Source organism: Psilocybe cubensis, chromosome 6, assembly GCF_017499595.1.
Source record: "Psilocybe cubensis strain MGC-MH-2018 chromosome 6, whole genome shotgun sequence".
Classification (NCBI taxonomy): Eukaryota; Fungi; Basidiomycota; class Agaricomycetes; order Agaricales; family Agrocybaceae; genus Psilocybe; species Psilocybe cubensis.
The window spans coordinates 963,731-986,852 of NC_063004.1; the positions used below are offsets into that span (position 1 = coordinate 963,731).

Consider the following 23,122-nt stretch of genomic DNA (forward strand, 5'->3'; position numbering starts at 1 on the left):
TTAAAGAAACCCATGGTCTATTTATCAGCCATTTGATGCACAGTACTATGACGAGAGATTTGGGAACTAGAAAAAGCAGATTGTGAAAAGTCGAGTTTCTGACTTGAATGAGCAATCATATCACTGTAGAAGATGTTCTTAGGTTTGTGTTTTCCAAGTCAAGATGGTAGTTTAGTCACGTTAATAGAAAAGACTTTGAAAAACTCGACCTGATATCACTGTGAACACTTTCTCTATATATCTAGTCTTGTCAGACAATGTGCACAATTGTATCACTGTATAAAATGACTTGACACTCATGTTCTCTGAGTCAAGATAGTGGTTTAGTAGCGTTGATAGAAAATTCTTTAAAAAACTTGACCCCATTCCATTATGAACACTTTCTCTATACACCTAGGTCTATACAGCAGTTTCGTCAACAGTAACAATGTTGAAATAATGTGTCACATTACATAGCTGTCTACAATGTCTGTTACAAGAGACACAATCCAATATATGTGTATGTGATGTATATGATCTAGTACTAGTCATTTGTATCATAGGAGCTACAGAATTTCGTGTTTAGTACTGAATGACAAGTCGCATACACAACTGGCAGTCGCATATCTGATGTATCTGAGGTCGCATACGGTCGGGCCGCATACCAGGTCACATACACCGCATTTATTCGTGCTATCACCTCGCATTTATTCATACCATCACAATCTTACATTCAAGCTTACCTTTACAAACATTGTCCTTTTCTTAATGGCCCCCCAAAAACATAGCAATCAACGTGTTGGTGCCGATGGAAAAACAAAGCATCAAAGATATTTAGAAAAGTATAACGCTATTCTCACTGTCTTCAGTGCTTACTGACAAACTTTTAAAGGAATCGCTCGAAAATATATGCTAACAATGCTCGACGAAATCGTGAACGCCGTCAAAGACAGTAAGACTCTTAATTTGTACACTACACATGACACATACCTAAAGGCTCTTAGAAAGATGGAATCTGCTTGTACTCCCTCCCCTTCTTCAACTGTATCCCTTCCTGAAGTCCCTGCCGACGTCTCAGAAACTCGAAATGTCTGTATACAGACCCATATTTCCCTCATCCATTCGTCTTCAATGCATCGACCCCATCCTCGGATGCAAATTGCTCGTCTCAGCACACCAGAATTAGACAATGAGGAGTTGATGCATTTCAAGAATCGCGAAAAGTCACTGGAACTGCTAAATCGCACTGTCGAGATACAACAAGAAATCACACTATGGGAGGAACTAATGAGCGACAAGTGGTCTTATTATTATGGTTGGATTATCAACTTTGATTTTAAGGGTACCACATACGAGCAAGTGACGAGCGAGGTGATGGAAAGAGTAAGCAAGTTGCTCCATGAGTGGTGTGCACTTGTGACAGACTCGGTCCCACAGGATTTCGATTACAAGACTGCAATCAAGCATATACAGGAGCTTACCATTGCCTTAAACTTCATGCAGAAGTTGAGCGACAATTCTGATTAGTATTGTAGCTATTTTTCAATCCAAAACTTGGCAGTCGTCTTGTCTCTATGTGCATAGCTTCTTCATTTGAACTTGTCCATGTGGTATAGTGGATAAGCAAAACTTTGAGTTAATTTGCAATGCAAATCTCTTGGATCCAATTCTTAATGCCTCCATGTTTAGCTTAAAAGGGCAGCACATTCAATTGCTGTAGCCAGTATAATCAGCCATGGAAATGATTTGTAGCAATCCCATGTGCAACCAAGTTCTGTGTCAAACACTGATCACAAAGACAGTATATATCTACACCAATGTATGTGTCCAGTCTCACGATAATCTACGTTTGGCTTATCTATTTCATTCATATAGACGGGATTATTCTATTCAGAAACCCCAGAAACCCTAGAAACCCCATAGAAACCCCCAAAATTCATAAAATCGTTATGAATGTTGTGGATGAAGGTGTGATGAATGTTCAGAATGCCGTTTCGGCGGATTAGGTAGGAGCTTGTATTCTCATGCGGGCCGTTTCAAGTGGCCACTCGGGTGCGTAGGTGCAACTTCGCTCAAAAATGGAAAAAGCAGTAAATTAACAAGTTAAAAGCCTAGAAACCTCTGTATAATGTAGCTCTTTGTACCTACCACCACTACTATACTCTCTAGTAATTTTCTTGTATCTTATAGTACTCTGGATGCCCTACCTCGGTGTTCATAAACATCAAATATGATATCCCCTCGAATAAATAACCGTTAAACGACTCGAAAGTCCACTGAATGTGTTTGGTGAGTTTCATTGGCACTATGGCTTGCATTAGAAACGTTAGCGTAGAGGAATTTAACAATTGAATGTATTTACATGAAGACGATCAACTACTGATTCAAAAGCAATGACGACGGCACGACACGGCAGACCAGAAAAGCTAGGTCGGACCTTAGACCTCCCATACATGTTCAAGCAGGGGTTTAGAATGTTGCTTCGAGGACTATTCAGAAACCCCTGGGGTTTCTGGGGGTTTCTAGGGGTTTCTGGGGTTTCTGAATAGAATAATCCATATAGACGCTTCAGGGACTTCCATTGATCTGGAGTCTGCGATCAATGACTGGTACCCCCGTCTTGGCCAATGAAAAACACTTGTTTCACTTGATACAGACACCGAGCATTCCCTTTTTTCGACTTGTCAAGGAATCTTCAGGAATGGCAGAGAAAGTGACGCATTTTTGGACCCTTTTTAATCCACATGAGCCCCTTTGTGATCCAGATTTACACATTGTGTTACGACGGAAGGATGTTCCGGAGCAGGCTTGCATAGGGTTGGATCGTTTGACTACACTAGTTAAGCTCAAGGACAGCTGGGTGTTTTAGATATGTAGATAACTAGCAAAACAACTATTTACGCCCACTAAAAGAGCTGACAAATATGTACACAATATCTAGCTAGGGAGTAAACCATGAAGCTCCTGATACCGAGCCAACTGTTGAGAAAGCAAACGCTGGCTGTCACGCTCTGCTGCTATTGCATGCTCCATCTCCTCTGCGTGGCGACGAGATTCCTCTAACTGCTGCTGGAGATTAACATTGTCCTGGATACGAGCTTGGATCAAATTCCGGGTGATGGAAGAAAATTGAGTCCCAATATTGCCGGCTTGAGCTGCTGCATCTCTTCGAAGACGCGGAGAAGCGTAGCTAATTGCGCCAGAGCGAGCAGTGGCATGTTGTGCTCCAATAAACAGCCAGCAACCGGTTTGTTTGGACAGGCCTTCACACTGGAAGCAGTATCAGTCATATAATCCCACAAACAAGCTAAAACTGACCTTTTCAACGATTGCATTGATGGAATTTGTGAACTGCTTTACCAGTCGAGTGTTTTCGGATATGGGTGACGGCAAACTGTGGCCTCGAACAATTTCTATGGTAGATATTGGGTTGGTTAGAGTAGAGAGTAATAAAGGATTTTGGATGTTTAATACTCACGATATACCTCAGTCCCACGAAGTGCGCCCTGCACATATCCATGGTACGGATTCTGAGCACTTGTTCTAGGTGGCTTAGGGTGCGAAGGAGTAGTACGAGTTCGCAATGTTAACTGGGCCAAACTACTTGAGGTCATTGATAAAATTGACGCAGTTTCCTGGAGCAACGACGAGCTTGTTGGGGTTCCGGGCGCGGAAATAGATGGAAACGTTGTGCTTGGTACCGTTGCAGAAGCACTGGAGGTAGGGTGATCTTCTGGACCTGTCAGTGGTGCAGAAATTTCAGGCCTCTCATCGTTTTCAGAAGCACTTGCAGAACCACGTTCCATCGCATCCACACTAGGTTCACGCAGACTCTATATTAGAGTAGACAATAATGTTCAATGTCAAAACCGGAGTTCATAGTATTCTCTTACCTGTAAAGCCTGTTGTTCCGCAATATACTGCTGCCCCTTTTTGGTATGGATGCACTGCGACCGCAAAGGCCTTCCCGGACATCTTTTACACCTAGCATCCTGACGTGAAGCCTTGAAAAATGTGCTTCAGATGACACGTCATAACACAGCATTGAATGCAGACGACATACAGTGATAATGGGCCCCTTTTTAGTACCTCCATTGCGTTTCTAAAGATCTGTAAGACACTGAAAATTCTGGATAGTAACTTCTCACCTTGTGTGGTGTAGACTCTACCAGTGTAGAGGCCTTTGCCGCCCGCTGTTTTGCCATTAATGTGGGTGGTAGGACAAGAGGAACAACTTGAAATTTGAAGACGCTACTGGAAATGTATATACATTCACACATTGATGAGTAATATCCTATCTTAATGGTCCATTTTACATCAACAGATGTCAAATTGAATTAGGCTAATATACATTGTACCCAGATACAAAGAGTAATTATCATCTAGAAATATAAATCCTATGTAGAATGGCAAAACAAGGCTTGACATCGAGCAATGCAATGATTGATTAAGTCAGTTTGACATTTCTAAGTCCAATTCCCACAGCTCCCACGGCCTTGTGACCGTCGGAGTTTTAACAAATGACTGATAAAATGACTACCAATTCTCATTTGTTTAGGCTGTTTATGGCTTTACTAACAATTTCTCCAATATATAAATGATTAATACAATACATATATCACTTTTTCAAAGGTGCACAGTACCTTGGGCAGTTTGTGCGCCGTTTTCAGTCACATCAGGGTACGAGGTAGGGGTGTCACATTTATGTGACCCGCGAGTCACAAAGGTCAACTTTTGACAATGTTTGCAGTCTGCACACCGGGGCATAAGCTGCTAAGGTATGAAAGGTGCATGGTTCAATAGTGTATGGTACTTGGTATGATTTTGTGTAAAAAATCAATGTCACAGCCAAATGATTATAAAGTAATATCTACCTGTATGATTAAACAAAGTTATCTTGGCGTGGTATACTGGTATTTAACAAACCTAGCACTAATGGCTCTGTTATGTACACGTGTATTCTTTCTTCGCAACACATCTCTTGATTCACTTTGTGCATGCTCCAATGAGCAGAACTCCTTCTCCAGTAATAGTCTATGCACCATTGCCGGAATCTCCCACACAGATAGACTATACTCCATTGCCAGACATCCAGGGCTACGATATTAGCACTCCCCAGTGCAAAAGGAGAGTTGCTAAAGGAGCACGTCAAGGCAACACCAAAAAAAAAAGGCATGGCAATTTGAGCAATGCTTCAATTGAGGATCTCTTGGATGACAATGAGCCATCTGATATGGCTATGATGGATGTTGAGCAAGGACCTGGTGAATCTGAAGCCAACATGAATGATGATTCCGAGGATTTTCTGCAATTTGCTGAGGCAGTAGTGGCAGAAGAATGCCCTATCTTTCAGTTAACCGAGCGGATGTTTGTTGTGAGTGGCTGGAATGCAGCCAAAAGAGAGTCAAATGTGAGTATTATGTGAATATATTTGAAGAACTGGCTGACATCATTGTATTCAGAAATTCTGGTACCACGCTATGCGGGATAATACCCAGGACACAGTTTCAGTTGTTTGTCTGTGTCCACTTAACCGGTTGCAAGCATGTTATCATGTGAGGTACCTGACCGAAGAACTTCCGCACAATGCGACAGTAAACGAAGTATCTCTATCTGGTACGTGTGGCAGTGACCTTCATAGATTTGTAGTAAACTAATAATTGTGTATTTCAGCCTATCAAGAGGCACGAGCATTTCTTTTCTACAGAAACGAAGGTGTCATGGATAACTTTTATACCAATATTTTTTCAATCCCAACTTCCACACGATTTCCAACCATTAAGAATCGTAGCATTGTTGAGCATTATGGAGACGACTCTGGTAATGGGACATGGAAATGTAGCAGGGATCAAGGCGCAACATCATGCTCCCACATTGTACAAGCCCGTCACGCACTGCAGAAGTATATTCATGGAGACTGGAATGCACAAGATGAAACCATTGATAGTAGTGTAGCTACAGATGGTGTTCAATTTGGTGGTACGCTTGTATTTGAATGGTTCAAGTCCAGAGTATTTCTAACTAATGAAGTAGGAGTTCCATTACGACAGGTTTCTGGAGTTGCTGAATCAATTTCGTATAAGCGAATTCCACCTCCCTGTTGGTCCCAAATTGGGGCAGACCCTCCTGCACCACCCAGAGTTATTTTCAACTCACCGCCATCATCTATTTCTCTAGGTGACAATGGCACATGTATCTGCTCCAACCCTAGGGAATGTTTTGACCCATTTAGGCCGTCAATCGACAAAGAGTGTACTGTTTATACACTTACCGGTGCTTCTAAGGCAGTAATCTCACTGCAACAATGTCTAAAATGCTCACACCGTTTTATTGGGCCAGAATGCAGTGATCTGGGTTTATTCAATTTCAATAACACCAGCCTCTTTGCCCATGATCTGTTGGACGACTACACAAGTGCATTTTCCACCTCGGAAACTCCATTTATATCCTGGGTTAACACTGTGTCACGGCGCTATCAACTTCGTGGGTCTGACGTCCCCTTTGCAAGCGACAAGCTCTTTCGTGCTGCTTGGTTCTCCTATTCACGGCTATTGCTATTAGAAAATGACATGACCTGTTTAGAATGTGGCCCAAATCCCAAGGCAACAATATGGGATGGAGTAACTGTAGCATTCAGTCGTCAAATGCTTCTACCTTCGCTTCATCCACCAACGTTAACAGGTCCCTCTTCAATTGAGAGGCCAGAGGTTCATCCCACATCTAATCTGCACGCTATTCCAAACCGAAATATTCGTATACTTATCCGATTCATTCTCAAGGGCCCACCACTCACTACACTGTCAACCGAAGCAGAGGTCACAGAGGCTAGTCCACATTTTGAGAGAAACAAGAAAATTGTAGAACGCCTATCAAAAGTCTCGGAACTAGTCAACAAGCTTTCCAATATTAACACACATCTAGGTAATCTGTTTAATAGTCAGTTTGGACTCTCCGCTGTTTTCAGAAAGCAATCCATCCCTGAAGTTTACATTAAATTCTTTCTCCAGGTATTTTTTTTTTATTCTGCATAATTTTCACACCAGTACTCATGTCCTACAGGTCGCTGCGGATGAGTCAATCCTACAAGCCTTACCATATCCTTCAATCTTGAGCCTGAGGCGATTTCTACGAGATCCTAGTGCACAGCATATTACCTGGTTGCGATATACACCTTTCATTCAACGTGTCATCCAACATGAAGTGCGCTTCGGGAATATTTCAGCAGATACCTTAGCAGTATGTGAGTGGCTCTACGTGCGGGCTATGGCTGTGTTTAGCATCATCAAAGTGCATGATGGACCGGCCAAAAATGATGACACTGTCAATTCAAATATTGAGCAGGAAGATTGGCTTAAGGTACGTATATAGTACTCAATCATATCTTCATGTGGTGTGGTATACTTATGCCATAATAGACAGGCTGCCACTATGCAATGGCACAGATCCGTGAACGGCCAAAATATCCCAACCTCCCATATGAAGCCGGAAATGATCTTGTTGGCGCCAATGAAGATGAGGACACTTGTCATAAGTACTATTCAACATATTCCAAGAAGCGCCTCACCGGTGGAATCATGTGTGTCTGGTGCACACACAGTGTTTGCTACGGTTTCCATTGCATCCGCGCAGCCGAAGGCCGCAATGATGTATTTTCAGCAATATACACACGGTGGAAACAGGCTCCGGAGGTCATCGTCTACGATTTTGCTTGCGCACTTCAACCCTACTGCATGTCACGCGAGCCAGACTTCTTCAAAAACACGCGTTTTGTGATCGACATTTTTCATTCCAGTGAACACAAATGTGGGGAGGCCTGTTTCTTGGCCACATACTGCCAGGAAAACCCAGACCTTCTACGATTGAACTCAAGTGCAGCGGAATGTGGCAACAGTGGTATTTCCAAGATCAGGAAAGGGGTTAGTTACATGACTCAAGACCGTGCTGTCATGTATATGAAGGTTTTTTTTTCATTATGGAATCGACAGCAGATCAGAAAAATGGAAAGGACTGGGATTAGGAACTAATGTACTGTCTTTACATATTTAAATGTGCATGGAAATTTGTACATGAGTCGTAATTTCTCATTTGTAGGCGTCAATTTATGATCAACAAGGATATTCCACTGGCATTGGTTAAAACCTGTAATTACTGACCCCAAGGATGTAGATTGTACAGTGTTTACCAAAGTGTTGATTTGGCCTCGAGAGATGAAGATCTGTGCCAATTTCTCACATGCATACCGGGCAATCCAGCATTCAAAGTATGAGCATTCAAAACACATCTGTAAATACGAATTCTTAGTTATTTGAAACGGTGCTGCAGATATAGACTCACAGTATGTAGATTGTGGTACATTCTCATAGTGTGAATTTAGCATTCAGAGATGAAGATCCGTGCAAAATTTTTGCGCACAGATACAATCCAGTTTGCAAGGTACGAGTATCCAAATCACATCTGCAAATCCAAACTGTGTGCTATTCAACACATCTGCGGCTCTAAATGCAATATACATGCCAGGATGTCAATTCAAAGAGTCTCACAGGGTTGGCATTGCTGTAGTTGGAACGCTCAAAATACATTTGGTGATGTCGATTATAATTGCTGGACAATCAACATTAATTAAACACATTCTGAGACGCTGGCCGCTCAGAGAGGAGATTTCTATGCAGGGGAGCCATTTAGCCCACATGTTGGGTAGCGATTACTATGGGATGTCGGGTACATTATATCTACTTTTACATATAGTCGTTAACCCGCAATGTGTGCGTTTGAGCGTAAGTGACATCTTTGGTTCAAAATCCACATGTAACACGGTCCTTATTCATATGACTAGCCACGGCTCAAATGCTTGCTGGGCTGAGCGTTCTCGCTATGTGCCTGTGCACAGGTAAGAGTTCCGAATCTGCTTTGCCTACCGCGAGATCAGTCCGCCAATATCACCCATCTTGACAGGGTATGTTATCCCAGAAGAGTCCATGATCTGGGCACTCCGCTGGATGACTTTCATCAACGTACGTTTATCCTTTATATATCCATGCCCTACCAATTCCAAACCCTCATAACAACAATTTATTGCAGCCTTTCAAATACGGCTTCGAAAGCCTCATGGCGAACGAGTTCAAAGACCTCAACGGGACGTGCGCCAGCATCATCCCTCACGGACCCACATACACGAATATAAGCATTGCGAACCAGGTCTGCGCCGTTGTCGGCGCTATACCCGGTGAGACGCACGTCCAAGGGGCACGGTTTATCAAGCTGTCACTTGGGTATACTTACAGCCATCTATGGAGGGTGAGTCGATGTTGTCCCGTGAACTTGTTTTATGTATGTTCCTTTGGTTGACTTGTGGTTGTCGTATAGAACTTTGGGATAGTCATTGCATTTGGCCTGGCGTTCCTTGCCGCCCTTTTCATTTTCACCGAAATCAATACCAAATTCACTGGAGTAGCGACGATGATTTTATACAAACAAGGCGGAAATTCAGAGGATGAGTCCAAACAACATGATTCCGATAGTGTCGAGATGATGATCATCGAAGACAAGGTATCAAAAGGCATAAAAGACAATGTGGTATCATCTGTATCTGGGTCAAGTATCGCTGAAGAGTATAGAAAGGACACCAGAGAATCCAGCGATGGGATATTCTCTTTCACTGGTGTGTCGTATACTATCCAAGCCGATGGAAAGGATCGCAAGCTCCTGCAAGATATTTCTGGATACATCTCGCCAGGCTCTCTTACAGCGTTGATGGGAGAATCAGGTGCTGGGAAGGTGAGTCTTCCGATCGGCTTGAACTCGCACTGAATAAATATATTAAACGACGTTCTAGACTACTTTGTTGAATGTCCTTGCCAATAGGGTGGATGTCGGCGTCGTATCCGGTGATCGATTCATAGGCAGGGAAAGCTTTACCAGAGGATTTTCAATCACAGACGTGAGTGTTCTAACCCAGCATGCAATGATATCACTTGACCGATTGCTAACTTATCGTGGCTAGCGGTTACTGTCAACAAATCGACACACATTTACCGACGTCTACCGTTCGCGAAGCTTTGCTTTTCTCTGCCAGGCTGCGTCAACCATCTAGTGTATCAGATAGAGAGAAAGCGGAATAGTAAGTCGTGATTCAGGCATAGCTAGTTGGATTATATGCTTATAAATACAGTGTCGACAAATGTCTTCACATGTGTGGTTTATGGAATTACAGGGACGCCATTGTTGGAACTCTCGGTGTCGAGCTTCGGAAGCGAACCACAGTCGGGGTCGAGTTAGCTGCCAAGGTGCGTGGAACACCTGGCCAAAAATGGATTTCGATTTTTCATCGAATAAAACTTTCGTTAGCCTAAGTTCCTTTTATTCCTGGACGAACCTACGTCGGGTTTGGATTCTCAAACTGCATGGAGCATTGTCACGTTTCTACGGAGTTTGGCTGATCAAGGCCAGGCAATTCTGTGCACGATTCATCAGGTGAGGATCCCAGTCTTCAAATTTTCTTTCGCATTCTGACCTATAGCACTAGCCTTCCGCTGAGCTTTTCCACGTAAGATTTCTGCATTCCCTGCATCCAATATCCTAACCAAATTGACAATTCCAGGTCTTTGACAAATTACTCTTGCTCAAGAAAGGAGGACAGACTGTGTACTTCGGCGATCTCGGACATAATGCTACCACTCTCCTAGCTTATTTTGAGCAAAATGGTGCACGTCCTTGTGGAACTGATGAAAACCCGTAAGTTCTCATTTCATCTGGAGACTTATGCAGGTGAATTGAAAGCATGTTTTAGCGCCGAATATATGCTTGATGTTATTGGTGCTGGCGCTACTGCCTCAAGCGACATCGACTGGTATGACGTATGGAAAAAGTCCATCGAGAAACAGGCACTCGACCAGAAACTCCAACGCATACACTCCGAGGGAATTCGTGCACCCATAAACACAACAACTCTAGTGTCCGAATATCCAACGTCCTGGTCAAACCAGTTCTTTGAACTGTTCAAGCGAGGCGCCTCTGATCATTATCGCAATGTGGAATACCTCATGGCCAAAATATCTCTCAACATAATTGCTGGGTTGTTTCTAGGGTTCACCTTCTTCAAAAAGCAGAGCAGCATACAGGGAACACAGAACAGGATCTTCGTACGTTCTAATCAGGCATCCAGTTTTACTGTATACTGACGTTGTCACGTTCAGGCGCTACATATGGCATTAATTATTGGGTACGTCGCTTTGGACGGTACTCTACCACGCTGACTCACTCGTTCTTAGCATACCATTGTCGAATCAGATTCAGGTACCTTACATCGCAACTCGCCAGGTCTATGAAATCAGAGAACGTCCCAGCAGAATGTACAGCTGGACAGCTCTCCTGACATCCCAAATCATCGTGGAGATGCTCTAGAACTTCCTAGGCTCCTCACTGTTCTTCTTCGTCTGGTACTGGACCTCTCATTTCCCAACGCATGGGGCGGGGTACGGCTACCTCGCCATGGGAATCGTGTTTCCGGCGTACTACACAACCATTGCACAGAGCATTGCGAGCATGGCACCGAATGTCGAAATCGCCCAGCTTCTGTTTGGGTTCCTGTTTTCCTTTGTTTTGGCATAGTAAGCTGGTCGTCTCAAACAGGGATTTAAAAATTTGTTAACCATTGTATTCGCAGCAATGGTGTTATACAACCATACTCCCATCTTGGGTGGTGGAAATGGATGTAAGCGGTATTTTCTTATCAGTCGGCAGGCGGTTCTGAATCAAAGTTCTTTTTAAAGGTACAGGCTTTCTCCGTACAAATATATCCTAGAAGGTTTAGCTGGCCAAGGTATACTAGTCAAGCCAATATGAGGCCTATTAGCGCATACTCACCCAATACACTAGGTATAGGTCACCAAGAAGTCGCATGCTCGCCCATCGAGTTTGTCTCCCTTAATCCACCAGCCAACCAAACGTGCTCCCAATACCTATCCGACTTTATAACTTCCTCAGGCGGCTACCTCCAAAATCCAGACGCCCTAGAAAACTGTAGCTTCTGCCCCTTGAAAACAACCGATGAATTTCTCGGCCCTACTCTCAACATCTTTTACGACAATAGGTGGCAAAATATTGGCATCATGATTGCATTCATCATCTTCAATGTACGTCATTCCAGTCTCCTTACAGAAGCAGATATTGATGCGCGGACGTGTACAGATATTCACTATCTTTTTGTTCACGTACTTGTTCCGCATTCATAAAGGCAGCCTTTTGCCATGGTCGCGGAAGAACAATTAATCTATTGTAATGACCTTTCATCCCTCCGTATATCGCGGAATACTACCACTTAGTCTTCGTACAACAACGACATATAATTAATTCGTCTATCTTATACTACTCGTGACTCCACCTCTAAATAGATGGTTTCCTTGATATTATATTATAAAGTTGATCGAGTCAGGGCCTTCTTCACTTTTGTTTGTGAGATCACGATCTTCAACGACTTCCAACATGCCCTCGGACAGCAACCCCATTCCCGAGGCCTTGAAAGCAATATGGATATCCAATGGCCTCCCAGAACACTTTCTTAATCATCTTAAGCTCAAAGGCGACGCAGACACCGCCGTGCCCTCATCCTTTCGACTAGGATTAGCAGCGCAGGTATTCCTCCACCTTCCAATCGATTAATGCGAGGGATCTAACGTCCCAAACTCACCACCTTTCACAGATATCAATAGGGTTAGCAGGACTCTCTGCAGCATACGTGCACTACCTGCGCACAGGCGTCGAGCAAGACGTCACCGTCGACGCTCGACACGCCGTCCTCTCATTTCGTGAGTCTATTTGTGTTCACCGGCTTCTTTAAACGCCGGTGCCGGCCCCTGAGCTCCGGTTACTTATATTACCAAATTTGAAGACAGCGAAGCGTGGTACACGATAAACGACGCGCTACCCCCTGGTGATTTATGGGACAACATCGCGGGACTGTATGAAACAAAAGACAACGGATGGGTCAGAATACACACCAACTTTCCACAGCAAGTTGACATGCTATACAATGCCTTTCCAATAACCGAGATCTGACATTTTATTCAGCCATCGAGCAGGGGTCCTGGATATCCTCAAAATCTCCGATTCTCCTACACTTGCAACCAGAGACGAAGTTGCTGCTGCTATTAGACAGTGGGATGGACAAAGCTTTGAAGACGAGTGTGCAAAGAGCGGCATGTGCGTGTTCAAGTTGCGAAAGCTAGAAGAGTGGAAAAACTCTCCACATGGCAAGGCGCTGGATGCGTCCCCTGTACCCGTTGTTCAGATTTACAAGATAGGGGAGGCAAAGAAAAAAATCATCAGTGGTGGAGAATCGCCTCTTGACGGAATCAGAGTTCTTGACCTGAGTCGAGTGCTGGCGGGCCCTGTCGCTGGAAGAAACCTTGCAGGTAGATATATACGAGAGATTTCTGTTCGATTCATAGCTGACGCCCGAGTATCAGCGCAAGGTGCACAAGTTCTGCTCATTACATCTCCGAAATTGCCATCATTGCCTTACCTAGACACCGAAACGTCACTCGGAAAGAGGACGACGCAGTTGGATTTGTCTCCAACTTCCACCACAGACGTCGAGAAAATGAACAAACTTGTTCGTGGGACTGATGTTTTTCTACAGGCATACCGACCGGGTGGGTTAGAAGGGAAAGGATTTGGGGTTGATGATGTTCTTAAGCTGAAAACCGAGCATGGAGAGGAGGGTGTCGTATTTGCGAGCCTGAGAGCCTGGGGGTGGGATGGACCGTGGGCTCATCGTCGTGGGGTGAGTGTCTGCTTATTCGGAGGTCCATCAGACGAGGATAAATTGTCCTACAGTTCGATTCGCTAGTGCAAACCGCAGCTGGATTCAACGCGGATGAAGGCGAGGCATACAGATTATATATGGCTTCCCAAGGCAAACCAAGCGAATGGCGTCCGAGACCTTTGCCAATGCAAGCAATAGACCATGCTGCGGGGTACTTTCTGGCTTTCGGAATAAATGTCGCTTTAGCTAGGATGATTCTCGTAAGCCTTTTCACGAAAAGTTTCCGGCATCACTTGACATAACAATTCTTCCGCCTTCAGGAAGGAGGGTCCCACGAAGTACGCGTTTCTCTGGTAGGCGTCGGAAGGTGGATTCGCTCTCTAGGCAGGCTCGACCCTAGTATTGCTTTTGGAGAGAACGCACGCAAATTTCCAGAACGTGCATGGCCACTGGACGAGGAGATACAAAGGCTGAGTATCGATTGGTCAGAGCGACAAGGGGGCAAAGGAAGAAAGATGACAGCTTTGAAGCAAGCAGCGGTTTTCAGCACCACCCAGGCTAAGGAGGGAAGGGGGACGAATTGGGGAGCACCAATGAGATTGAACGCGGATGAGGCTGAGTGGGTACTGTAAAATTGTGCATACAACTAGAGGATTGCAAGTTAGACGTGCTGGATCGACGACTGCCAGACACTCAGAATATAAACTTTGAACTCCGCTCGGCTGTGACCGCTCCAATGTGATTGAACGCGATCTACCCCTTTGATTGCTGAACACGAACACCCAACCAATAATCACTAATTCATACTATCCATATTGATCAGTTTCTGAACTAAAAACCCCTCGAAATATATCTGAACGTGAATCGTACTTGTAAAAGGTCTGCCTCTGCTATTTTCACCATGTGGCGCGATGGAGTACAAACGTCTTATCGAGCGCTGACAGCAGACTGATATGGCCAGCTCCAATCAAAACCCTCAGTCACCCGAACCAAATGCGTCTATAGTGAAGGGCTATAGAATCCAACGTTGCTCTGGAGAAAGTGGAGGTATTCCTGTCTCGACGCCACTCTCCGCACACGAAGCCACCCATGCGACGCGTTCGCAATCCTATTCGCTAACTCTCAACGAGACTGGAACAGCGCGTAATGTAGCGCAAGTTAAAACCCTGGGAGAGGCTATACATGCTATAGATGGAGTGCAAAAGGGTTCGCACCTTCTGTCTACCTGAACTCCTTATATATTCTAAGAGACCCAACAGCGTTGCGTAAAACCTATCTGCAGGTTGGGAGGCCACATGGTGACATAAATCCAAATGTCATGCTCCTGAACAAGCATGGGGAGGGTGTGCTCGTCGACTGGGATAACAACTATCTCGTATTTAGTATGATGCGAACACTCGTAAGGCTTTCTTTTGTATCTTCGTATTAACAACAACTTATCTGCGCTGCCAATAGTTGAGAGAGAGATATTACGGCCAGAAGAAAAGCTCTAGCTCTTATTTTTTCCCTGTCTCAATCTTTGCTAGTAGGTAACGATGGTGGGACACGGAAGGAATGTTGTTGATGATGTATTTGTTGTGACTGACTGTACGATAAAGTACTCATAAATACCGCTAAACACAGTGATCGTTAGGGATGAACCTGAATTAATTAACATTGAAAACGTCATACATTCGGCTCGAATATGTCTTTTCAATCCTGTCAGAGTTTTGGTGTAGCTATCTACAGCAACCCCTATTCGCCTCCAGCAGGCGGAATATGCCGATGATTGGCATCGTGCTTTGAGACAAACAACCTCCTATGATGAAGTGGGGCATCTTCAGAATCATTGTTTGTTCACCTCTGTCACTCTGATCTCCGTGTTCGGGACTCCTAGGCCGCCCTGTTTCTACCCGGAAGCCTGGAAAGCCAAGGTCAACTTACTTGGATGGGTTCTTTGTGAAGCCCCAGAGTCTAAGAGAGACATTCAACAACAACAACGCTTGCACGCATAGGCTGCAAAGCATTTCCGAGACACCTCCCCCATTTATTCGTGTAACCCCGTCTATCTAATTTCCTCTTGTTCGTCTTGCCTGCTAGTTTTACGATATTACGACCTTACGACCTTACGACTTTACGAACAACAACGAATTAAATTTCACTATGGCTTCATCTACTACCATCTCCCAGTTGACTCCACTGTTATCGACGACGCCCTATTTGCTTGCATATGCGCTACCTCTACTTCTGCTTTCGCTCATACTCACATTTTCCGGCACATTTCTTACCCTTGATCGTTCAAGATCGTTTCCCCCAACAGATGGCGCAGTGAAAGGTGGGAAAGGCTACGCTGCTCTCCCGAAGCCTGGTACATTGTCCTTGGAAAAAACCAAGAAAACTCTCAGAAGACTTCATTGGATACTGGAGGGAGGAATTGGTGGACTAGCTGGAGGATACGTTTTTGGCTGTGAGTGTCGTTGTTTTGCTTCGAAAACAGTCTTCCTCATCTTATCTTTCAGTGCATTTCGCCACCGCCCTTGCCATTTTGATACCAGCAACGACTGCATCCGCCACATTGTCGCCTAAAGCATTTCTCGCGATCTGGATATTAACTTGCGCCGTCACCACACCCCTCGCAGGACGCTACTGCTATATCGCATTCTTTTTCTTCGGCCTCTCTGGCGGGTGAGTCCCTCCCGCTATCAGTTACGAGATAATTTTGATCGACATCACTTTTAATAGAACCCTGTTTGCCCTAGCACTCTCCATCATCATTCACCCCTCCCTACTTTCGCGCGTCATCCTCGTCGGTATCTTTCTGCCTCTTTTCACGCTTCTCGTTCTGTTCACCGCAATCGTTCCGATCCCACGGCTCACCGCGAAATTCCTACATCCTGTTCTCCGATTCTGCACGGCGTCCACCGGATCCTTTGGGATCGTTCTTTCCATCGCTCTTCTACTCAAACCACAAGCAGAGAGCTGGGCAAATGCATGGGAGAGGTTCTACATGGAGAATGCCTCCATGGATGGTTATATGTGGGGGTCTAGTCAAGAGCAGGGTTTGAGCGCAGCGTATGCCGTGTTCCTCTTCAGCGGTATAGCAGTTGATTGGGCTCTGAGAAGACGGATTGGTGAATGTCCAGACGAGGTCAGTTTTACAAGTCCATTACTGGTATATGATTCGTCTGATCAAGTGGATGTAGAAATGGGACAAGTACCTCGCACAGTATGCAGCCAACCTTCCAAATCGACCGGATAGGGCTGGAACATTCCAACCGCTCACAACGATTTGGGACCGTCTCTTCCCTCCTCCCTCGCCAGTGGTGCCCTTCGAGAAGGAGGCTATGTTTGGGAGCGAAGTCGATGTTAAGACAGCAGTGCCCGAGCCTCTGCCTGTGACGATGCATAATAAATCCCCCGGGAGACTCGAGCGAGGGATGGAACTCACCAGCGTCCCAGCAAGCACCGAACTCCTTAGGAAGAAGCGGTCCAAAGCTCACCGTGGAGGCGGATGGCGGATGGCCGGTGTGGATGGAGAGAGGAAGGAGCGCAAGCCTGTCAAGTTTGGAGAGACGAGTGACAGTTCTGACTCTGACTCTGACGATGAGACGAAGAAGGCATCGAGCTCGTCATCCCCCGCGTCATCCCCCGTTCTGCGCTCGCACCACCCGGAACGCAAATGGACTCTGATGGACGCCCGCCATTTCACGTCGTCGTCGTCTACACCCACGCTTGTAGGCCTTGCTGGCAAGAACACCACCTCGTCCTCGTCCTCTGACCCCCGAATTGATAGTCTTAATAAACTCGACTACGACAAGGAAATTGCGCAGCTCAAGATGCAACGCAAGAAGCTTGGTGTGGAGGACGACTGTGATGACCTCGACTACTCGGACTACGACGATAATCTCGCCGCGCGGCCCATTCTTTTCAGGACACGGACGGTTGAGGAGACGGAGTGGACCCCCGCGTTTTTGACGAGGCACCAGAGCGCGCGGCGTGCTGAGCCTGGTCATCTGGCTGCGCCTGCACCGGTTCCTGCGACGCCTTCGTTGATCAAGGCTATTGATCGCCTAGCTATGGCTCAGCGAGAGGCGTTCGGGAAGGCGTCGAATTCTACGCCTGTCACGCCACCTGCGACTTCGCCCGTTGCCGCTGCGCCGACAAAAGCACCTGCACCAGCGTCGGGGAAAGCAGAGTCGAATCCCAAACCTGAGTCGAATGCGAAACCTCCTCGACCTCCGCGGTCCGCTTCGAGGAGCCGTTCTACTTCCCAAGCACGTCGTCAGCAGCATGTGTCCCCAGAGGACGCTGAGATGGGTGCCGCTGTCCAACTTGATGAGCCCAGTAACTCAGAGAGGTCCCCGCGATGGGAAGAGTTCTGGCGCGAGGTACGAGTCAAGGCGCAGACTTAGCCCACGCCCACTTTTCTTTGCACTGCCTATTCCTTTCTGTGAGCGGACACGATGACAGTGTTTTTAAGTTATTCTTTTTTTCTATATAGTGCTTATAGTGAAGTTACATCTGTTGTGTTCGTCTTTCCCCTCCTCCTCCCCTATCCCTCGCTTTGGCTTCTCGCTGTAGCTAGAGCATTGTAACGACCGAACCATTCAATGGTTGTAATGACATATCACGACTCTGATCCACCAGGATCCGCCCTTTCCCTTGCCATGTGGAGGTCTAGCTTATTTCGTGTGTGGGTGTGTTGGCGTCTATTTTTGGAATGCCGGTCCGTCATTGGACACAAACGCAGCACTTCTTTTTCTTTCTTGAACACCGACTGTGTTGTCCATACAAGTCATGCTTGACCCCACGGGCCGCGGAGCTCGAGGGATTCCCTTTCTCGCTGTCGACGTCTTCCACGCTGCAGACATATAATACGGACGATATGCGGAGACTGTTGCCAGAGCCTGAGTTAACTTTCTCAAGCGTCAAGACTCAATTAACATCGTCCCCAGAGTTTAGGAGCACTAAGGAGGCGACACTGCAATGCGCACGGGCATAGTTTGCTCTTTGCTTACTCTGCTGGGATTGACATATGATGTCCTGGCGATTTCTCCTCAGCATATGATTTGTCAGGTACAAAAGCCTGCGGGCGTCTCGCCTCTACATGGCTGTCCCAAAGGAACCATCTTCGTGTCCCAAGATACCAATGACAAAAATGCGCATTTTCATAGTGTCCAAGAAGCTGTTCTTTCTCTGTATGTGGCCCATATTACTCTGTCCTGGTGCTCCTTGACGTTTACGATATCGTTCAGTCCAGAAACTGGATCAGCTACAATTCTCATCGCAGCAGGTGAATATCAGGAGGTAGTCAATGTAACACGGACGGGACCCCTCACTCTTCTCGTAAGCCCACATACCATATCTCAACTCAACCCACCCATTCCTTGACCAACTTAATTCCATCATTTTTATAGGGCCAACTCCCACTCGAAGCCCTTCTCACAATCGACCAGCCTTTCGCCGACACATCAAAATCACCTTTTAACCAAAACCTCGTCAAGATCTGGAGCAACTCATTTGTGCACACGGGCATGGACGACGCGCAGTCCGCCGTCCTGCTCGTCGCACCGTCGTTCGACGCGTCGCTGATTGGCGCCGGCCCGACTGGCGCCCCTCTCCAGCCGCTCTTTGGGAACGTGGATTTTAAAGCGTACAATATCGATTTTGAGAATCGTGCAGTATGTTTTTTTCTTTCTTTTTGGCGTGTGTCCGAAATGCCGGGATTGTATTGATTTATCATTTCTATAGGCAAACTTCTCGATATCGCAAGCGCTGGTGACTGATATCTCGTATGCGAATGCCTCGTTTTACGGGTGCTCGTTTGCGAGTTTCCAGGACACATGGTATACGGGTCGGAATGGAAGCACATACGTTGTCGACAGCATCATCTACGGACAGACTGACTGTACGTATTCTCACAATTACCATCAAAGCAAACTCGCGGTATAATGAATTAACACATGTATTTTTTGGGGGTACAAGATCTCTTTGGGTTCGGGACCGCGTACGCATATTGCATTCAAACTTACAAAGTTCTGTGACTAACCTTTGTTCTCTGTTTTTCTTAGTTGGTTCCAGAACGTCATACTGGCCAACCGTGCATGCGGAGGCGGACTTGTCGCCTGGAAAGGCACCAACCTGACAGACGCCCCAGGAAACCGCTACGGCGCATACATCGCAGATTCAACAATCGTCCGTGTAAGTTGATATTGTTTTTCTTTACTCTCCTATCGGATTTAAAATGTGCTGATTATTGGTTGGTTATACCTCCTTGTTGTGGCACGTCCTTGCATGCATATATGCAGTCTCCAGATGCTAACGCAACAACAGTGACTGCCGATAAATGTTTTCTAGGTACGCAGCTGCATGACAGTGATACTGATAGATACACATGACGGTGTTGAATCTCGTCTGTTTTCTCATCTTAGGGCGGCCATGGAATGACCTTGCTACCACTGTGTATTTGAGGACCTTTATGGACGACAGCATTCGACCTGAAGGGTGGACGCCGTTCGACAGTGCAAGGTATGCTATCGTCTTTTACTTACGCGATAACAAGAGTGCATACATGGAAGTTTGAACAACACTAATCCTTTGTCGAAACTGCAGGCCTGTCATAATGAACACAACCTTCTACGCCGAATTTGATTCGACAGGTAAAGTCTCTTTGTGCTGCCAAATATCAACTGGTAATATTCAATAATCGGCATTATAGGGCCTGGCGGAAACACATCGGCAAGGATCCCACTCGAGCACATCTTGACCGCCGAGCAGGCAAAGGACTTTACGATCGACAAAGTCTTTCTCGAACATCCTAAGTGGATCGACTTCGAGTATCTGTTCTAAAAGGGAATAGAAAAAAAATATCAAGATCTAATGGTACGCGGAGATTCGAGTGCGAATTTACAGTGCCAGAATATATAAAAAACTACGATGTTACAAGCCAACCAAACGATGTCAACTACAATGGGGTGATAAAGATTTAACGAGGTTAGAGAAAAGTGAATAAGACCAGAGCAGGGAGTTGGGTGGGAGCGGGTGAGGCTAAGCCCTTGCGACAATATGAGGCGGAGCCTCAAATCAAAAGAAGCCGAATGAAATTTCCAAGTTCCAGAATCCTACGAAAAAGTGTCCGAAGAACGCTTTGCGCGTCGCAGAAAGAGTTCCTGCGGCGATCAAGCACTTTCCCTTTCTTTGGGCCTGTACTTTACGATCCATGGGTGTTTCAGTACTTCGGTTAGTGGTAGGCGCTTCTGAGGTTCGTAGCGGAGTAACTGTCCCAGGTAATAAACATATGTGAGCCATTGACGCCAAAGTCACCGTGAACAGTCCACTCACTCTGGTAATCAAATCCTTCACTTCTTCAGAAAGCCGGACGTGCTTGTCTTCAAACTTCAGATCCACCCTCGCGATTCGACGGTAGGTGTCTTCAAATACCTCATTAGCAATCTCGGTAAAGTAAGAAACCAGAGCACTTACTGTTGACGCTATCGCGGTCTTCGAAAGGTGGGAAGCCGGAAACAAATTCATATGTCAGAACACCGAGGGCCCAGTAGTCCACTTTCTCGTTGTGCTCCTTGCCCTCCACCATCTCAGGTGGCAAATAGTCTAGGGTCCCGCAAAGCGTCATGCGCCTGTTACCAGGAGCATGAACACTCCAGCCAAAGTCACCAATCTTGAGTTCTCCATTGATGCCAATGAGCAAATTCTCTGGCTTGATGTCGCGGTGAATAACATGCTTCGAGTGAAGGTAGATGAGCGCGTCTGCCATTTGGTCGATATAGCGTGAGCTGCGCCTTTCCGAGAACCTATTAAGCTTGGAGAGCTGCTTGTACAGCTCGCCCTTGCCAGCAAACTCAAGCATCAAGAAGATACGCTTCTCATCGTGGAAGTAGCCGTAGAGACGGAGAATGTTGGGGTGGCGCAGGTTTTGTTGGATTTCAATTTCTCGTCGAATCTGTTTCTCGACTTTGGATTGGACGATTTCGGACTTGTATAGAGTCTTCAAAGCGACGATGTATTTGGGCTCAGCTTTGGTTCGGACCATGTACACTCGTCCAAATTTGCCCTTGCCCAGTGGCCGGCCCATGTCAAAGTCGTGGAGGGTCCATTCACGAGTGGGATTTCGCCTACGAAAAGGTTAATATGAATCTAAGAGAGTGGGCATAGGATGTGGCATACTTTGAGACACTGGAGTCAAGTGCAAGCTCCTCAGCCGCCTCTCCATACACTCGCTCTCCTCGTTTCTCGTTATCTCGTTCGAGACCACCGTCGTAGCTTCCGATATCAATTGAAGGTTGTGCAGAGTGTCCCTGTTTGTGTGCCGTAGAGCTTGAGGAGTTGGGAACGGGGTTTCGCAGGGAAGAAGGATTTGTTGGTTTGTTGGATGCGTTTGTGAATGGGTTCGGGGCACCGTATTTAGTGAGCAATTTCGTCACACTTGGCTGTGCTCCCAGCTTTGTTGGTAACTTGTTAGACGAACCACTTGCTGGAATTTGCTTCTTGCTGGAAATTTCCATTGCAGCAATTTGCTTGGTCACTGATCCAACTGTGTTCATGGCTGGTTGATTCGTCTGAGTAAGGGGAGGGGGTGAAATGTTTGATTGCCACTAATAATAAAATGTCGTCAAAATGCTAAAAAAACCATTAGATCAACCTCCAGTAAGAATCGGTGGATAAAGACCTGTCGAACTCCAAAATTGTTTGAATCGGTCGAGGTTGTGCCGTCTTCTACAAGCAGTAAAGTGAATATAGGGTTAAGTCAAATACCTGTAAGATAAACACATACACTATTTGAGTCTTTTAGCTTGCTTATGTCGGTATCGCAGGGATTATCCAGCCTTGTGCATGGAAACAAGAAAGAAGAGATAAAGAGTGTCAGAGAGAGACAAACACGGACGCCACGGTTGGAATTTGAACATTGAGAGCACGTGACCGTTCATTTATCAACACAGCCACATGCGAACGGAGCCTCTGCATCTCCGTCCCCGAGATTCCCCCTCTTCATTATCCTGCCAGCAGCCAGCAGCCAGTGTCCTCCGCAAATTCTGCTCAAGAAAATTTTATTATATCATTATCTTCTAAGTAACTGTGCCTTTGAAATGATCTAAACACGAACCTGTCTCTGTATCAACTGCCTTACCTCATCTACACCGTTGCTAGCGGTTTTTGGCATTGTGCGGTAAGCCTGACAGTCTCATTACACTACCTTCTTACCCTTTAATGCCTATCTCTGATCGAAAAAAGCCACAGATTTGTACCTATTTCTCACCTAGTCAAAACTCTCCCGAATGAATCTCGATCTCTAAAAGCTATACGTTCTCACTGAAAATCCCATGACAGAAACACCCTTCGAAGCTTGCGGGCTTAAACGAATCGATTTGTTTCTCCCAGTGAGTT

The 23,122-nt window shown here is 45.8% G+C and overlaps 8 protein-coding genes across 8 annotated transcripts; 6 read left to right on the top strand and 2 right to left on the bottom strand.

Moving 5' to 3' along the window:
• Positions 1 to 897: 897 nt before the first annotated feature.
• On the top strand, positions 898 to 1,506 carry JR316_0006808 (uncharacterized protein; the record flags this gene model as incomplete). Its single annotated transcript, XM_047892553.1, is given in 2 exon segments — positions 898 to 1,068; positions 1,081 to 1,506. 2 exon segments carry the CDS (start codon positions 898 to 900, stop codon positions 1,504 to 1,506), a joined length of 597 nt encoding a protein of 198 aa, XP_047747835.1.
• Positions 1,507 to 2,916: 1,410 nt separating this feature from the next.
• On the bottom strand, positions 2,917 to 4,184 carry JR316_0006809 (uncharacterized protein; the record flags this gene model as incomplete). The annotated part of the gene is made up of 6 exons (XM_047892554.1): positions 2,917 to 3,249; positions 3,298 to 3,392; positions 3,458 to 3,812; positions 3,873 to 3,983; positions 4,043 to 4,081; positions 4,128 to 4,184. The coding sequence occupies 6 exons, from the start codon at positions 4,182 to 4,184 to the stop codon at positions 2,917 to 2,919; spliced, it is 990 nt and encodes a 329-aa protein (XP_047747836.1).
• Positions 4,185 to 4,984: 800 nt separating this feature from the next.
• Positions 4,985 to 8,003, top strand: JR316_0006810 (uncharacterized protein; the record flags this gene model as incomplete). Its single annotated transcript, XM_047892555.1, has 6 exons — positions 4,985 to 5,389; positions 5,442 to 5,595; positions 5,653 to 5,958; positions 6,013 to 6,986; positions 7,039 to 7,335; positions 7,395 to 8,003. The coding sequence occupies 6 exons, from the start codon at positions 4,985 to 4,987 to the stop codon at positions 8,001 to 8,003; spliced, it is 2,745 nt and encodes a 914-aa protein (XP_047747837.1).
• A 663-nt stretch (positions 8,004 to 8,666) lies between these two features.
• Positions 8,667 to 11,379, top strand: JR316_0006811 (Brefeldin A resistance protein; the record flags this gene model as incomplete). The annotated part of the gene is made up of 13 exons (XM_047892556.1): positions 8,667 to 8,697; positions 8,813 to 8,866; positions 8,932 to 8,990; positions 9,058 to 9,273; positions 9,343 to 9,753; positions 9,812 to 9,863; positions 10,078 to 10,096; positions 10,148 to 10,262; positions 10,324 to 10,449; positions 10,502 to 10,522; positions 10,577 to 10,710; positions 10,766 to 11,117; positions 11,272 to 11,379. The coding sequence occupies 13 exons, from the start codon at positions 8,667 to 8,669 to the stop codon at positions 11,377 to 11,379; spliced, it is 1,698 nt and encodes a 565-aa protein (XP_047747838.1).
• Positions 11,380 to 12,459: 1,080 nt separating this feature from the next.
• JR316_0006812 (Acetyl-coenzyme A transferase nodX) lies at positions 12,460 to 15,274 on the top strand (the record flags this gene model as incomplete). The annotated part of the gene is made up of 10 exons (XM_047892557.1): positions 12,460 to 12,609; positions 12,677 to 12,782; positions 12,866 to 12,935; positions 13,045 to 13,388; positions 13,443 to 13,759; positions 13,813 to 14,001; positions 14,062 to 14,364; positions 14,686 to 14,947; positions 15,001 to 15,140; positions 15,197 to 15,274. 10 exons carry the CDS (start codon positions 12,460 to 12,462, stop codon positions 15,272 to 15,274), a joined length of 1,959 nt encoding a protein of 652 aa, XP_047747839.1.
• Positions 15,275 to 15,883: 609 nt separating this feature from the next.
• JR316_0006813 (uncharacterized protein) lies at positions 15,884 to 18,132 on the top strand (the record flags this gene model as incomplete). Its single annotated transcript, XM_047892558.1, has 4 exons — positions 15,884 to 16,187; positions 16,240 to 16,405; positions 16,463 to 16,868; positions 16,924 to 18,132. 4 exons carry the CDS (start codon positions 15,884 to 15,886, stop codon positions 18,130 to 18,132), a joined length of 2,085 nt encoding a protein of 694 aa, XP_047747840.1.
• Positions 18,133 to 18,784: 652 nt separating this feature from the next.
• On the top strand, positions 18,785 to 20,569 carry JR316_0006814 (putative pectinesterase/pectinesterase inhibitor 7; the record flags this gene model as incomplete). Its single annotated transcript, XM_047892559.1, has 10 exons — positions 18,785 to 18,918; positions 18,976 to 19,066; positions 19,138 to 19,401; positions 19,472 to 19,628; positions 19,706 to 19,727; positions 19,792 to 19,921; positions 20,029 to 20,077; positions 20,152 to 20,248; positions 20,333 to 20,379; positions 20,439 to 20,569. The coding sequence occupies 10 exons, from the start codon at positions 18,785 to 18,787 to the stop codon at positions 20,567 to 20,569; spliced, it is 1,122 nt and encodes a 373-aa protein (XP_047747841.1).
• Positions 20,570 to 20,898: 329 nt separating this feature from the next.
• Positions 20,899 to 22,644, bottom strand: JR316_0006815 (Serine/threonine-protein kinase ark1; the record flags this gene model as incomplete). The annotated part of the gene is made up of 6 exons (XM_047892560.1): positions 20,899 to 20,997; positions 21,062 to 21,150; positions 21,203 to 21,852; positions 21,905 to 22,332; positions 22,407 to 22,453; positions 22,623 to 22,644. The coding sequence occupies 6 exons, from the start codon at positions 22,642 to 22,644 to the stop codon at positions 20,899 to 20,901; spliced, it is 1,335 nt and encodes a 444-aa protein (XP_047747842.1).
• Positions 22,645 to 23,122: the final 478 nt, after the last annotated feature.